General features: G+C 46.6%; 1 protein-coding gene across 3 annotated transcripts in view; it reads right to left on the reverse strand.

The window, feature by feature from the left end:
• Positions 1 to 14,717, reverse strand: part of CACNB4 (calcium voltage-gated channel auxiliary subunit beta 4) — a 75,047-nt gene extending 60,330 nt beyond the window's left edge. For all 3 annotated transcript variants that reach the window (XR_008840908.1, XM_056495845.1, XM_056495847.1), the window contains exons 1-2: positions 14,645 to 14,717; positions 14,481 to 14,564 (exon numbers count right to left, since the gene is read on the reverse strand). Coding sequence is in view for 2 of the 3 variants with exons in the window: in XM_056495845.1 (XP_056351820.1) it covers positions 14,481 to 14,564; positions 14,645 to 14,653 (93 nt within the window). In the remaining variant the exon portion in view is untranslated. The remainder of the gene's footprint in view (positions 1 to 14,480; positions 14,565 to 14,644) is intronic.
• Between the last annotated feature and the right edge of the window lie 127 nt (positions 14,718 to 14,844).

Consider the following 14,844-nt stretch of genomic DNA (forward strand, 5'->3'; position numbering starts at 1 on the left):
GGAATAACCTGGGATGGTGGGAGGTGTCTCTGCCATGGCAGGGCTGGATTGGGATGGGATTTAACCCTTCCAACCCAAACCATTCTGGGATGACCACAGATGCTCAGGGCACCCTCTAAGCCCAGCTTAACCCCCTCAAGCTCAAAGCAAGTCAGGAATGCAGATCCCTTGGATCCCTTGGGATCTGCTGTGTCAGGAGTGGAGCATCTGTGATGAGCACACTCCTCCCTGCAGATGGTCACACATTCCCAATAATGCTCTGAAATTTGGGGGCCTTCAGTCTGCACAGTATTTTGTTTCCATAGGAATAGTTCAAGCTCATCCCACCCCAAAATGTTGCCTTTTAGGACAACCCAAAAAGGGCTTTTCTAGGAACAAAGGGTTTGACCCCCTCCAAACCAGTAACACGTGGGTGGACACAGCAGGACCAGTTCAGAGGCACAGGGACACTGGGGAGCCAGAAACCATCAGCACAGTGCATTTGATTTGGGGTTGTATTAAAATATCCCCTACCAAGAAAAGTGTTCTAAGAATAGAACTGAATAGGAAAAAAAAAAAAAAAAACCAAAAAAACAGGGATTTTATGAAAATACATTGTACCAAGGAGGGGTTCTAATAATAAACCTGAATGGGAGAAAGGCACAGCTTGGAACTGCTGTGGAGAGCAAAGTTCCCCCTCTGCAAGGCAGCTGAAATTCCCCAACCCCAGGGAACTGCTGCTGTAAATTCCTGCAGAGCATCCTCCCCTCTCCTTAGCTGCTCATTAGCAAATTTTACATTAACATATGGCCAGGGCCTGAACTGAAGTCCTCTGAAACTTGCCAAACACTGAGCTGCATGTGGCACTGAGTCACAATCCCTGCTTTGGGGTTGGAAAGGACCTTGAAGCTCATCCTGTTCCACCCCTGCCACGGGCAGTGACACCTTCCAGCAGAACATAAATAATTGTGCTTCAAAAATGCCACAGAACGGGGGAACTGCACAGATTCCTCATGACAGCACACATGAGATCAGTTAAATATAGCCCAGGCAGGCTCCTCACACAAGACAATAAAACATTCCTGGTGTCTCTCTTTAGCAGCTTGAAATTCTGCATCCATGGGCAAAACCCAAATGGTTTTCCAGGGCTGGGTTTGATTTCCATGATTCCACCCCCTCCTCTCCCCCCTGCATCTCCTCATTCCACCCCTCTCCCGAGGTGCCCACGCTCCTTTATTACCATGAAAATCACACTTCCACTCCTCCTTCCCATAACGTTCTGTATCCTTGGAGCTGCCTGATTTTAGGTCCAAAGCTGTTCCTTCCCCTCCTGTTCCACACAACCTCTCTTCACCTTCCACACCCTCCCCAAAGCCCTTCCCAAGCTGCTCCTCGATGCAGTGCAGGAGCTCAGATCCCAGCCTGGATATTCCTCATGGCTAATTCCTGTGGCATTCCTCCAAATCCCCCTCAGCCTGCAGAATTATCCATTTTATATCTACATGTTACACCCCCAAATACCTGCTGGGCAGCAGCATCCTTCACTTCCTTCAGGAACATCTCCCAATTCCTTTCTTTCCCTACTCAATTCCAAGTTTTTGTGTTGTTATTTTGTATATTTGGGGGTTTACACCCCCAAATTCAAGATTGGGCAGCAGCATCCTTCACTTCCTTCAGGAACATTTTCCAATTCCTTTCTTTTCCTACTCTACTCCCAAGTTTTTGTGTTGTTATTTTGTGTATTTGGGGGTTTACACCCTCAAATTCAAGATTGGGCAGCAGCATCCTTCACTTCCTTCAGGAACATTTTCCAATTCCTTTCTTTTCCTACTCAATTCCAAGTTTTTGTGTTGTTATTTTGTGTATTTGGGGGTTTACACCCTCAAATTCAAGATTGGGCAGCAGCATCCTTCACTTCCTTCAGGAACATTTTCCAATTCCTTTCTTTTCCTACTCTATTCCCAAGTTTTTGTGTTGTTATTTTGTGTATTTGGGGGTTTACACCCTCAAATTCAAGATTGGGCAGCAGCATCCTTCACTTCCTTCAGGAACATCTCCCAATTCCTTTCTTTCCCTACTCAATTCCAAGTTTTTTTGTTGTTATTTTGTATATTTGGGTTTTACACCCCCAAATTCAAGATTGAGCAGCAGCATCCTTCACTTCCTTCAGGAACATTTTCCAATTCCTTTCTTTTCCTACTCAATTCCAAGTTTTTGTTGCCCAGGGCTTTGGCTTTAAGGCCACAGCTCCAAAGGTTCTAAACCCATGGAAATATGAACACAAGAGCAGATTGCACCTTCCTAAACACTCATTTATTTATTCACACAGATCCTTCAAAACCAGCTGAGGGATCTCTTAAGCCTAAGATGGAAACTCTCCCATGGGGAATAAATTTTTTAGGGTCTTTAACGGGTCTGTTGTGAGGAAAATAAAGCAACACCCAGAGCTGTGAGTTCAGCCAAAGTTTAGAGATGATGTAAAAAGCAAGGTGGGGCCAAAAGGAGACATTTGAGTCAATGTAGGTACTGTAGGAATTCATGATTCATTAGCCAAAAAAACCCTGAACCCCCTCTGCAGCTATTTCCAAGGAGGTACATCCATAATTTATGTGGAACAGGAGTGGGCTGAGATTTCCCCCACACTGCTCCTGCATAAATTACACTGGGTTGCCATTCCCCAGCTCCTGCATTTCCTGCCTGGGAGTGCTCTCATTTACCCACAGAAATCACAGGTGGAAAAGGAAGGGGAAAGGTTTGCAGGTGAAAGAACTTGGGAGTTTGGCTTGGGGTGCCAGGAGCTGGGGAAGGTGGGAGGCTGTGGGGGAATTCTCAGTTATTTATCACAGAAACCCACAAAAAACTCCTAAATCAGCAATGAACACAGAGAGGACCATGATTATGAAGTTTAAAACATCAAGAGATTTAGAGGGATGTGAGCTGCTCCCCCACTTGTGGATGGAGGAGAAGAATCCTTGAGTGCATGAAATAAATCCATAAACATTTCCCAGCCCTGGGACAGTCCAGGAAATAAAGGAAAAGGGAAAAGAAATAGAGGAGAAGGAGAAGGAGAAGGAGAAGGAGAAGGAGAAGGAGAAGGAGAAGGAGAAGGAGAAGGAGAAGGAGAAGGAGAAGGACCAAACCACAAAGAAAAGAGAAAGAAAAGGAAAAAAGAGAAAGGAAAAAAAACTGGGATGAAAACAAAGGAAGCTGCTCCAGGACCAGTGAGTGTGGCTAGGACACATCCAACTGCTCCCTAAAGTAAAAGGGGAAATTTTCCTTGCAGAACACCTAAGAATGGGGGAAGGAAGTGACAGAAGATGAGTTATGAAAGAGTCACCCACTCTTTAGGGCCACTGCCCACATTCTGTGCTCACAGACTCTTTGCACACAAACCAGGGACAGATTCCACCTCTCCTTTCTTGGCCTTTTTCCCCTTCCTTTTCTCCTTCTTCTCCTTTTTTGCCCTGCCCCTGGTTTTTGTCAGGTTTTGGGGAGCTCTTTTATTTAATCCCTCAATCCCATCACTTGGCTGATGTGACACACTGGGGAGGGAGTGTCCCAACACTGTCACTTCTGCTGTGACACACAGAGTGGGAAATAAAAGACAGCAGCAACATTCCCAGGAAAAAACAGGAACAAACAAACAAAAAAAAATTCCCACATGCTGTCCTTATCTGAATCTAACTAGTTACTATAGTAAAAATTTGGGATTTCCCCTCTTCCCACTCTTTTTGTCTGGTACAGAAGTGGGTAATGAGGCAGCTGCTGAGATTCAGGAATGGAGTGAGAGGCTCTGGTGAGAAGGAGACAGCCAAGGCAAGGCCACAGGGAGCCCTTGGAGGAGAAGGAAGATGGAAAAGGAGATGGAAGAGGAGCAGGGCCATGAGCTGCAGCAGGGGAAACAGCCTCAAGCTGTGCTGGGGAGGTTTGGGTTCAATACTGGGATCAGTTTTCATGGAAAGGGGGGTGAAGCATGAAGGGGCTCCCAGGGCAGTGTGGGGCTCAGAAAACGTGTGCAGGTGGCACCTGGGGACACAGGTCAGGGGTGACCGTGGTGGTGGAGCTGATAAATGTTGGACTTGATGATCCAGAAGGTCTTTTCCAACCTCAGCCCTTCCATGGCTCATTCCACAAGGACCTTCCCACCCCATGGCTGTGCCTTCTCCTCTTCCTCATCCCTGATGTGTTTTAACCCCAGCTCATCCCTGCTGTGCATCTCCCACTCTCCTTCTCCTCCATTTGGGTTCCCTTTGCAATTCCTGGATTGCCCCAGCAGTGTGAGGATAATCCCAGCCAGCCCCAAACCACACATCTCCTCTACCCACAGCAGAGCAGAGTCATTCATTATCCCACAGGATGGAGCTTTTCTCCCCCAGTCCTGAGGTGTGGGGAGCAGGGGAGGGAGGGGAAGCTGCTCCTGCTGGCCCAAGATGCTCCAAGCCAAAGCAGCAGGAGAATTTTCCAGCCCTAATTGCCAGCAGGCTCTGGGAAGATGAATGCCTGGCTGCAGGTTTCATCATCTCGGGCCATTAACCTCCACTGGTCATTAAGGCCTAAAAATGCCAAGTGCTCAGGGCATTTTTATCCCTTTCTGATGAATAAAAAAGAGAGGAGGAAAAAAAAAAAAACAACAACCTCACCAGGTTATGAAACATCTCCTAATGGGAAAATCAGTTCAGAAGAGAAAATCTTGCTCAGAAGAGATCACCCCAAGTAACTCCCAGTACAAAAATTCCACTTGAGAACTTTGAAGTAATGAGGGAATTTGGCACAAAAGGCTCCAAAAACACTTCACAAAAATGGGAGTGAACATTTCCATGTCAAGTGTTGTCCCCAGGAAGGTCAGACCCAGGAGAAGCTGCTGAGGTAGAAGTGGAGAATGTAACTCACCACAAGAACCTGGGCAAGCAAAATGCAGATCCAAACTCCAGTGGAATTTGGCTGGGAAATCCTCACAAAATCCACATTTCCCTTTGGAAATGGACACAGTTGTCAAGGTTGCTGGAGCCACAAGTGAGGAGCAGAACTGGGATTTTCCTCCAGGACATGGTTGGGATTCTCCTGCTTAAATCCAGGTGTCTGCTGCTGCTTCAGGCCACCCAGCAAATCCCAATCATTATCCCAATAAAAGGATTGTCTTGATTTCCAAAGGAACATTTTCAAAAGGTTTTGCAAAATTCCAGCCTGGAATGATTTTACTGCCTTGCCTGGCTGGGGATCTCTGATTTTTATATCAAACTGCATTAAGTGCAGGGGAGATGTGGAGACAGGGGGGCAGCTCCTGCTGTCCTCAGGGATAAATGGGAAAATGCTGAATTATGTAAGCTGGGAAAAGAGTGCCTGGGTAAGCACTGAGGCCACCACCCTGGAGAATTAACCACCCTAAAGCACAAATCATGGGAGAAACAGGATCCAGGGAAAAGCAGGAGGAGGTTATGGCTCATTCCTGGCAGGAAAAGATGTCACAGCCAGACCTGAGCACTGCAAACTGCCAGGGCTCAAGGGGCTTTTCCTTTAGGATGTTAAATCTTATTGGGGACAAAAGGTTTTCCCTAAAGTGTGATGCTCATGATGAAAGGGAATGCTGAGGGTTTGTTATCCAGTGGGAATGTGGTGGGTGAAACTACCTGGGTGTGTTTTCCCAAAAGCCAGCCCTGGGTCTCTCTGCAAACAGCAAAACCCACAGGGCTGGGACACTGAGGGACACTCAGGGACACTGAGGGACACTCAGGACACTCAGGGACACTGAGAGACACTCAGGGACACTCAGGGACACTGAGGGACACTCAGGACACTCAGGGACACTGAGGGACACTCAGGGACACTCAGGGACCACAGGAATCCAAAATTCCCAGCAGTCCCAAGGGAGCAGCACCTCCCACAGAAGGGGCAAAGTGTGAAAGGTCCCAAAACCCCCAAAATGGGGTTTGTAGCAGGGCAGAGAATGGAGCCAGGGGGGTCTCCAACCTCCCCCCTTGTGCTTTAGGAAAATTTCCCATTTTTATTGAGGGAAAGGGGGAGGCAGGCAAGGCCTTGCTGTTCCCAATCCCATTTTATCTGGAGACCTCGTTCCCAGCAGCCAAAAATGAAAATAACAGAGGAAAGACACGTTCTTGTTGCCACTTTCTAAATTGTCTCAGCTGTCAAGTTATCCATCAGTCATCACCAAAATGTTTAGTTGGGATATTGGGAAGGAATTCCTGTCTGGGATTCTGGAATTTTTTTATTATATTTTATTCTATTTTTATTATTTATTTGACTGTCAGCCAAAAAACCCCTTTTAACAGATCTTATTGACATGGCAAGTGGTTTGAGAATTCTAGATTTTATTTTCCTAGAGCTGTGCTTGATTATTTGTTAAAGCCAAACTGGAAGATTATTCACATCAGGCTTTCCCCCCTAACCCTGAAACCAACAGAAAGGAATTCAGGAGCTCTTTTCTCCCAGCTCTGTGGGTCCCCAAAAACCTGAGGGGTTCAGGACAAAAAGCTCTTTCTGTCTCTGTGCTTCCTTTCAGAGGCACAGAACATTTCTGAGTGGAGCCCCAAGGCACCCCCATCTCTGCTTCCCCCACAGCCCATGGGATGTGTGCTGTGTCCATAGAAACATCTAATAGCTATATCTAATCTATATCTATCTATATCATCTATATCTATATCTATATCTATATCTATATCTATCTATATCTATATATCTATATCTATCTATATCTATATCCATCTATATATATCTATCTATTTATATCTATTTATATCTATCTATATATCTATATCTATATATCTATATCTATTTATATATATTTATATCTATCTATCTATATCTATATCTATATCTATATCTATATCTATATCTATATCTATATCTATATCTATATCTATATCATCTATATCCATCTAATATATCTATCTATTTATATATATTTATATCTATCTATATATCTATATATCTATATCTATATCTATATCTATATCTATATCTATATCTATATCTATATCTATATATATATCTATATATCTATATATAACTATATCTATTTATATATATCTATATATATCTATATCTATTTATATATATTTATCTATTTCTATTTCTATTTCTATTTCTATTTCTATTTCTATTTCTATTTCTATTTCTATTTCTATTTCTATTTTTATATAATCTATAATTATATCTATATCTATGTCTATATATCTATATCTCTCTATCTATATATATCTATATATATCTATTTATATCTATCTCTATCTCTATATCTATAGATAGATAGATAGATAGATAGACAGATATAAATATATATATTTATATTTACTTTTACATCCTTTTAAATATATATATTTACATGCTTGCAAATGTATTTTTTAAATTCTTTGCTATTAAATATTGAAGGGGGACAGCAAGAGCATCGTGTACTCCTACCCTATATATGTACATACATATACATAGAAATACATATATATATTTATACCGATATATATATATATTTATCCCCATATATTTATATTTACATGTTTATAAAGGTATTTTTAAATTCTTATCTATTAAATATTGAAGAGGGAAAGCAACAGAATAGTGCACTCATACCCTATATATACATTTTATTTTTTATAGATTTATATGCTTTTATATGTATATATTTACACGTTTGCAAAGGTATTTTTTTCGTTCTTGCCTAATAAATATTGAAGGGGGATATCAAGAGTATTGTGCATTCCTACTTTATATTTATATTTATATTTATATTTATATTTATATTTTTATTTTTATTTTTATTTTTATTTTTATTTTTATTTTTATTTTTATTTTTATTTTTATTTTTAATGTATATGTATATGTATATTTTTATACATTTATGTTATTTCTATTTCTATTTCTACTATTTATATATTTCTATTATTTCTATCTCTAATCCCCATATTTCCAAGCCTGAGAAGGTATTTTTTCATTCTCACCTCTCCAACATCCCCCATTCACACGCTGCTCCCATTCTGCTGCTCCAATCACAGCATTGCCTCGACTGAAGGGAATTAATTTTATAGGTCATGCTGCACAGAGACACGTAAACAAACACCCACAGCACACAGATGACTCCCAAATCCCCCAAATTTGGGGTGAGGAGCAGCCAAATCCTATTTTTTCTCCATCCCCACGTAGCTCCCTATTAATATCTGACTTTTCTTGGGTGACTTTATTCCCAAAGCCAAGCCTGGTTGCCATGGAGACCATAAGCCTCAGCACATCTGCTGGAGAGCAGGACAGCAGCTTTGGCAAGGCAAGGACACCTATTCAAATACAATTTGGATATTTTACCTATTTTTTAACCTATATTTTGATATTGTACCTATTCAGTTTTGAACAGGTAAAACAATTCTTTCAGGATCTTGGTTTATTCATTCAACCCATCCTTTATGAGCTGAAATAATAATTAATTCCAAAAAGTCCTGAATTAGGAACTGCTTTAAACACAGGAAAAGTCATTTTATCATCAGCAACATTTACATTAACATTTTGTACATCCAATGTCTTTGGTGGACTTCTTTTTTCCAATAAATTCAATCTTAATTCAGCTGCTTTTAGTCCTAAAATTGTAAAGGCTGTTGAGCAGTTTGATGAAAGGCAGAGTTTTTGAAACATCAAGCTTATCTCTATTACCAGTTTTACAACAGATTTATGTGTTAATTGAGATATTTTAACCTCTGTAATTTCTTCATTGTCACTGTCAGTGTCAGAAGGCAAAGGGGATAAATTCAGTTCAGGAGTAGAAGCAGGCAGAGGATGGCTGAGTTTGTTTCTTTTCTGATTTATTTTAGCTTTTATTTTAGTTAATTCCACCAGCTCAGACTTTGCTGCCTGCACAGCACCAAATCCAGGGAGCAGATCCTGTTAATTCTGCATTTCCAACAACCCCAGGAGCTGCTGCTGTGCTCCAACCTCCACAACAATCCCGTGGGAACTGCACCTTCCCAGCCTGGACATCACCCTGGACTGCTCCAGAACAAACAGCTGGGGGATTTTTCTTTTGCTTGCAAACACAGCAGGCACAGAATCGCTTCCTAACAGAGCAGGGAGTGAGAACTTAATTGGGGATTCAATTAGAACATGGAGAAACCTTCAATTAAACCTCCTGGAGCTGCTGAGCTTCCCAGGCATGCAGCTTTCCCCAGGAAAAAGGGAATGTGCAGGAGGATGCTGGCCCTGGTGATGACAGGATTGAGGACAGGAGCCAAATTTCCTACTCTTTGCTTTAGAATTAAAAAGAAAAAATAAATTCCATTTCATTTCCTTTTACTGTTGTTTTAACCTTGTGAAGGTTCATGGAGTCAGAGAATGTCCTGAGTGGGAAGGGAGCCACAGGATCATGGATCCTGCACAGACACCCCAAATTCCCACCCTGGGCATTCCCTGGAGCTGTTGGGAATGTTCCCATTTCCTCTGGGGGAAAAACCCTCCCTGATCTCCATCCTGACCCTCCCCTGGCTCAGCTCCATGAAGGACAAGCTCCAAGTCTCTGTTTCCTTCCAGGGAATTTTGGGAAAGGTGCTGTGCATCCCATTGCTCTGACCTCCCCCACAGGAGGAGCTGATGGAGAGATGTCCCCTGGATGTCCTGGAACCCCTGGGCTCACCTGGAGCTGCCCAGGGAGCTCTGGGGAAGAGGGGTTGGACTCCACAGCCTTCATTTTCCCAAATTTCCTCACCCAGCTCCTGCACACACCCCAAACCAGCTGTGCCCCTTGGTGCCAGGGGACAATTCCATGGGAGCTCCCCAGGGAATTCCTGCCATGGGTGGCCCCATCTCTGCCCTGCAGAGAGCAAAGCATCCTCAAAAATCCCCTGGAATCAACACCAGGAGCAGCAGGATCCTGTCCCAGACCAGGCTTGGAGCAGCATGGGAGAGTGGGATGGGATGGGATGGGATGGGATGGGATGGGATGGGATGGGATGGGATGGGATGGGATGGGATGGGATGGGATAAAGGGATGGGATAAAGGGATGGGATGGGATGGGATGGGATGGGATGGGATAAAGGGATGGGATAAAGGGATGGGATAAAGGGATGGGATAAAGGGATGGGATAAAGGGATGGGATGGGATAAAGGGATGGGATGGGATGGGATGGGATTTCAGTCCCTTGCAGCCCAAACCATTCCAGGGTCCCTTGATTCTGTGACACCAGCAGAAACCACTGCTCCCCCCAAAGCTGCCAGGAGCTTTGGTAAAGCTTTCGTACACTCTGTGCTGCTGAATGCAGGAGAAAACCTCAAACCTGAGGCAAAGCCAAGCAAGACACCCTGGGAACATTCATCTCACTCCAAGCCTTAATTACCCTCCTTGATTCAACCAAAATATTTGGATTTACAAAGTCCAATCTCGACTTCTACAAACGAAATCCACTGTTCCTTCAGCATCAGCCTGAGAGGTGCCAGTGCTGAGCTCAGCCTGATTTCAGCAGGGATGGGGCACAGCCATGCCAGGGCTGCTGCTCTGCTGCCTTTTATTCACCTGTCAAATGCTCAAACAGCTCCTGAGTGCTGCACAGAGCAAAATAAGAGCCCAGCCTAAGGAATAATCACTTTCCATGACAGTAAGCTGTGTTTTAGAAATTAATGACTCATGGCAGGATTGAGCTCATCCTGCTAAATTGCTGAACCTCTGCTCTGCTCCTCTGCAGACACGTTTTTAATCCATTTAATCAGTGCTGGATTTTGAGGAATGCCTGGATCACTCCCAGTAGAGACCAGATTTCCCAGGTGATGCTCTGTGAAAAAGGATTTTGAGACAAAAAAATGCAGAATTCTGGGAAGAATTGAAAAGTTCATCAAGAAATGGTCACTGACAAACAGAGCCTGATGGAAACAAGGCCACAGAACTCTTTTTAAAGATTCTGAATTCTTTTGTGGCAATGTCCTCACCCTTTAAAGTGTTGTGAGAGCCTGAGAGCTGCTCTGGTAACAGAAAATGCTGCTCTTCTCTTCTGTTCTCTTCTCTTCTCTTCCCCTCAATACTACACAGGAAAAAATATATTTAAAAAGAGGAAGCACAAGTGCTGCCAGAGATGCAGCACCAGGTGTAACTAAGTCTGAAAAGAAAATTGGCTTTAACCTCAACTATCTCTAAAGAAGCAGGAAAAAAAAAAAAAAAAAAAACTTCCAGAAATAAACTGCACATCTAAATATAGTTTTGTGTGAAGTTAAATGTCCTTGGGCTGCTCAGGGACACTCAGTGGCTTCACTTGAATTCTCTGGCACAAGCTGGGAAGGATTTCCACAGATTCCCATGGATGTTTCAAGGAGATTTTATTACAGCTGTGCCAGGGCTGGAAAACCCTTTCCATGAAGGAATTTTCCCCAAATTTCCACCCTGCCCTCCCATGGGCCAGCCTGGGGCTGTTCCCTCTCCTCCTGTCCCTGTTCCTGTTCCCAGATCCCAAATCCCCCCGGCTGTGCTCTCCTGGCAGGGAATTCCAGAGAGGGAAAAGATCCCTCGGGATCCTCCTTTGCTCCAGCTGAGCCCCTTCCCATTTCCCTCAGGAATTCTCCATCCCTTCCCATTTCCCTCAGGAATTCTCCAGCCCCTTCCCATTTCCCTCAGGAATTCTCCATCCTTTCCCATTTCCCTCAGGAATTCTCCATCCCTTTCCCATTTCCCTCAGGAATTCTCCATCCTTTCCCACTTCCCTCAGGAATTCTCCATCCCTTCCCATTTCCCTCAGGAATTCTCCAGCCCTTTTCCCAAATCCCACAGGAATTCTCCATCCTTTCCCATTTCCCTCAGGAATTCTCCAGCCCCTTCCCATTTCCCTCAGGAATTCTCCATCCTTTCCCATTTCCCTCAGGAATTCTCCATCCTTTTCCCAAATCCCACAGGAATTCTCCATCCTTTCCCATTTCCCTGAGCTGCTCCTGGTGCTCCAGACCCTGAGGTGTGAGGGAGAACATTCCCAAGGGAGACCCTGCCTAAGAAGGTGTTCCAAAAATGTGTAAATATTCCTCTGGGAGACACCTGGAGAGGAGGAGAATGAGTAAAAGGAGGAGGAAAAGAAAAATGAGGAGGAGGAGGAGGAAGGAAAGCTGAAATTCCCCCCCAGCATCCCAAGAAGTGATGGATGCTCTGACACAACCTCTGGCTGCTTCTTGTTCTGCACAGGTCACAACTTCTGTCAGTGAAATCAATCTCATTAGAAATCACAGGGAATTAATTGTTACTGCCAGAATTCAAAGGGAGAGCCCCAAATCCTGTGCAGGCACAGGTGGCAGGGGCTGGGAACACCAAACCCCCAGAACACAGGAGCAGGAGTTCTGCTGTGGAATCACGAGCACACGTTTCCAGCTGCCCTAATTAGTGTCTTATAATTGACTCCTGTCCCTTCAGGGGGCTCTTGGCTCTAATTGAGCAGCACCTGCCACGTCAGAGGAACAGTTTTGTGCAGCCATCCCTTGCTCAGAGGCCACACTTGACCCCTTCAGTGCCAGCTGTGCTGCCTGTGCCCCCAGATCCCCCCATGCACGGGCTGGGAATCTCCTGCCTCAGGAGTACTCCAGGGATCCCACTCACTTTGGGGCTTTTTAAACCTCATCCCACTGATACCAGCACACCCCTGTGTGTCCTGGGGGTGCAGACTCCACCTGTGCCCTCCATTTCCCCCAGCTTTCCACACTGCCAGCTTTCCCAGCTTTTTTAGGCTGGAGCTGGGAGCTCTGTCCTTGTGGACACACACACAGCACCACAGACCCTCTCTGCTTCCCACCACAGAGTGTGGACAAAGAAAAAAAAGCAAATCCAAAAGTTCCTCCAAACGTTATTCCCTTACTAAATTAGATTGAGCAGTGGATTGAAACCAAAAGTTAAATGCAACATAATGAAAAGTCGAGTAATGAGTTCAAATCCCAGGGAGCTGCATCTCTCCAGGCACAGGAGGAAACCAAGGATATGCTTTCCATAGGTATTGTGGGCTTGGGTGAGAAGCTGGTGCTCAGTTTTTAATGTCACAAGATGTACAAAAGGTTTAAACTCCCTCGGGACACTGATTACAAATCTCACTGACAGAATTCCTGTTTGTTTTTAAATCAGACCTAAAGCAGCACAGTGTTACTGGGACTTTGTGTTCCACCTCTGCCTGTAGAGCTGATTGTCAGGGGGGAAAGCTGCCCTGTGGGAGGGTGAAGGACAGGAAGAACATCCCATCACCTGCTTTTCCTCCTCTTAGTTGGAAGTGCCCATCCAATGTGTAAAGCAGCACTTCAGGGGGTCAGGAGTGAAGTGAGTCCCCCAAAACCAGACAGACAGACAGACAGACAGAGGCCTGGCTTCCAAAATCCCAGGTCACGTCCTGCTCCTGTGGACACAGAGTGCTCCAGGTGATGCCAAGGAATTCTCTGAATTCCCACGTGGCACAAATGCACCTGGGGAAGGCAGAGCCCTGCTGAGCAGCCAGCAGCAGCTCCTCACTGCCAGGAGCCTGCAGCATAACCCAGAACTGCCTCTGCTCCTCTCTCCTCCTGCAGCTCAGATCTGAGCATCCCTCCCAGCCTCTCACATGGAGCCTGACAAGGACGTGCCACCAGAAATGAAACTTGCCTGCTTATTTAAATCCCTTTCTCTGTCATTCCAAGCTCCCTGTCCCGAGCACAACACGCTTCCCTGCAGCCCTCAAGGGCCCAGTTCTGCTTTCCCTCAGCGTCCTTAAATTCCTGCTGAAGCCACTGAGGGATCCGGGATGCAGGTTGGTGCTCCGGGGAACGCTGCACATGCTGCTCCACATGGGAATGCAGTGGGTGATGTTTGCTGCTCCTGAGGTGAGGGTGATGCCTCAGAGGGACAGCTGGCAGGAGAGGAGATGGGAAAGGGGAGCAGGAAGGAAAAGGGGGATGTTGGCAGGAGGTTCCACGCTACCAGTGCTCCTGCAGAGCACGGGCTGCTGTGGGATCAGCTCTGAGCAGCCCCAACCTGACATGCCGATGCTCTTGACACATTTAAAACCGGTTTTTTCCCCAGAAATCCTGAAGTCGGGAGATCACCGAAACCTCAGCTTCCATTCCCTCGGCCGAGCGCATGTCCCGCTGCCACAGGGGATAACCGGGAACAGCCCAGCGGCTCGGGAGAGCCCGAGGCGAGCACAATCCCCGCTGATCCGGCTGAGGAGCCGCGATTCGGGGCCGCTCCCGGGGGCCGGCGGCTGCGAGCGCAGCCTCCAACTCGCGCCGTGCTCGCAACTCCAGCGGCGCCCGCAGCTCGGAGCATCCCCGGGGCATCTCCGGAGCATCCCCACAGCATCCCCGGATCGTCCCAGAGCATCCCACAGCATCCTGGATCATCCCGGAGCATCCCGGAGCATCCCCGAAACATCACTGGATCATCCGGGAGCATCCCCCGAGCATCCCGGATCACCCCGGATCACCTCCGGAGCATCCCTGGATCATCCCGGAGCGTCCCCGGGCAGCGGCACCGCCCGGGGGTCCCGCCCCCCCGCCCCCCGAGCCCCCGGGCCGTGCCCGAGCCGCTGACCTGCCGCAGGATGAAGCTGGTGGAGGTGGTGCTGCCGTCCGAGCGCTTCAGGCGGCTGCGGCGTGTGGCGGTGCCCCTCGTCACCTGCCCGGGGGGGACAAAAGCATCAAGGTGGTGTCAGAGCCCCCCAGCCCCGGCCCCGCCGCCCCCGGCCCCGCACGCACCGCGGCCATGCCGGTGCCGGTGCCGGTGCCGGTCCGGTTCTCCCGGGCCGGTTCTCTCTCCCGGAGCCGCCGCCGGGGCGGAGCGCGCTGGGGAGGGGGCGGCGGGGCCGGGGGGCGGCCCCGGGGCGGGGCTGGGATGGAAAAACCCCCCGAGAGAGCGGGCAGCACCCGGAGAGGCGGGATGGAGCCGAGCTGGGCTG

This window comes from Oenanthe melanoleuca, chromosome 7 (genome assembly GCF_029582105.1).
Source record: "Oenanthe melanoleuca isolate GR-GAL-2019-014 chromosome 7, OMel1.0, whole genome shotgun sequence".
In the NCBI taxonomy this organism is placed as follows: domain Eukaryota; kingdom Metazoa; phylum Chordata; class Aves; order Passeriformes; family Muscicapidae; genus Oenanthe; species Oenanthe melanoleuca.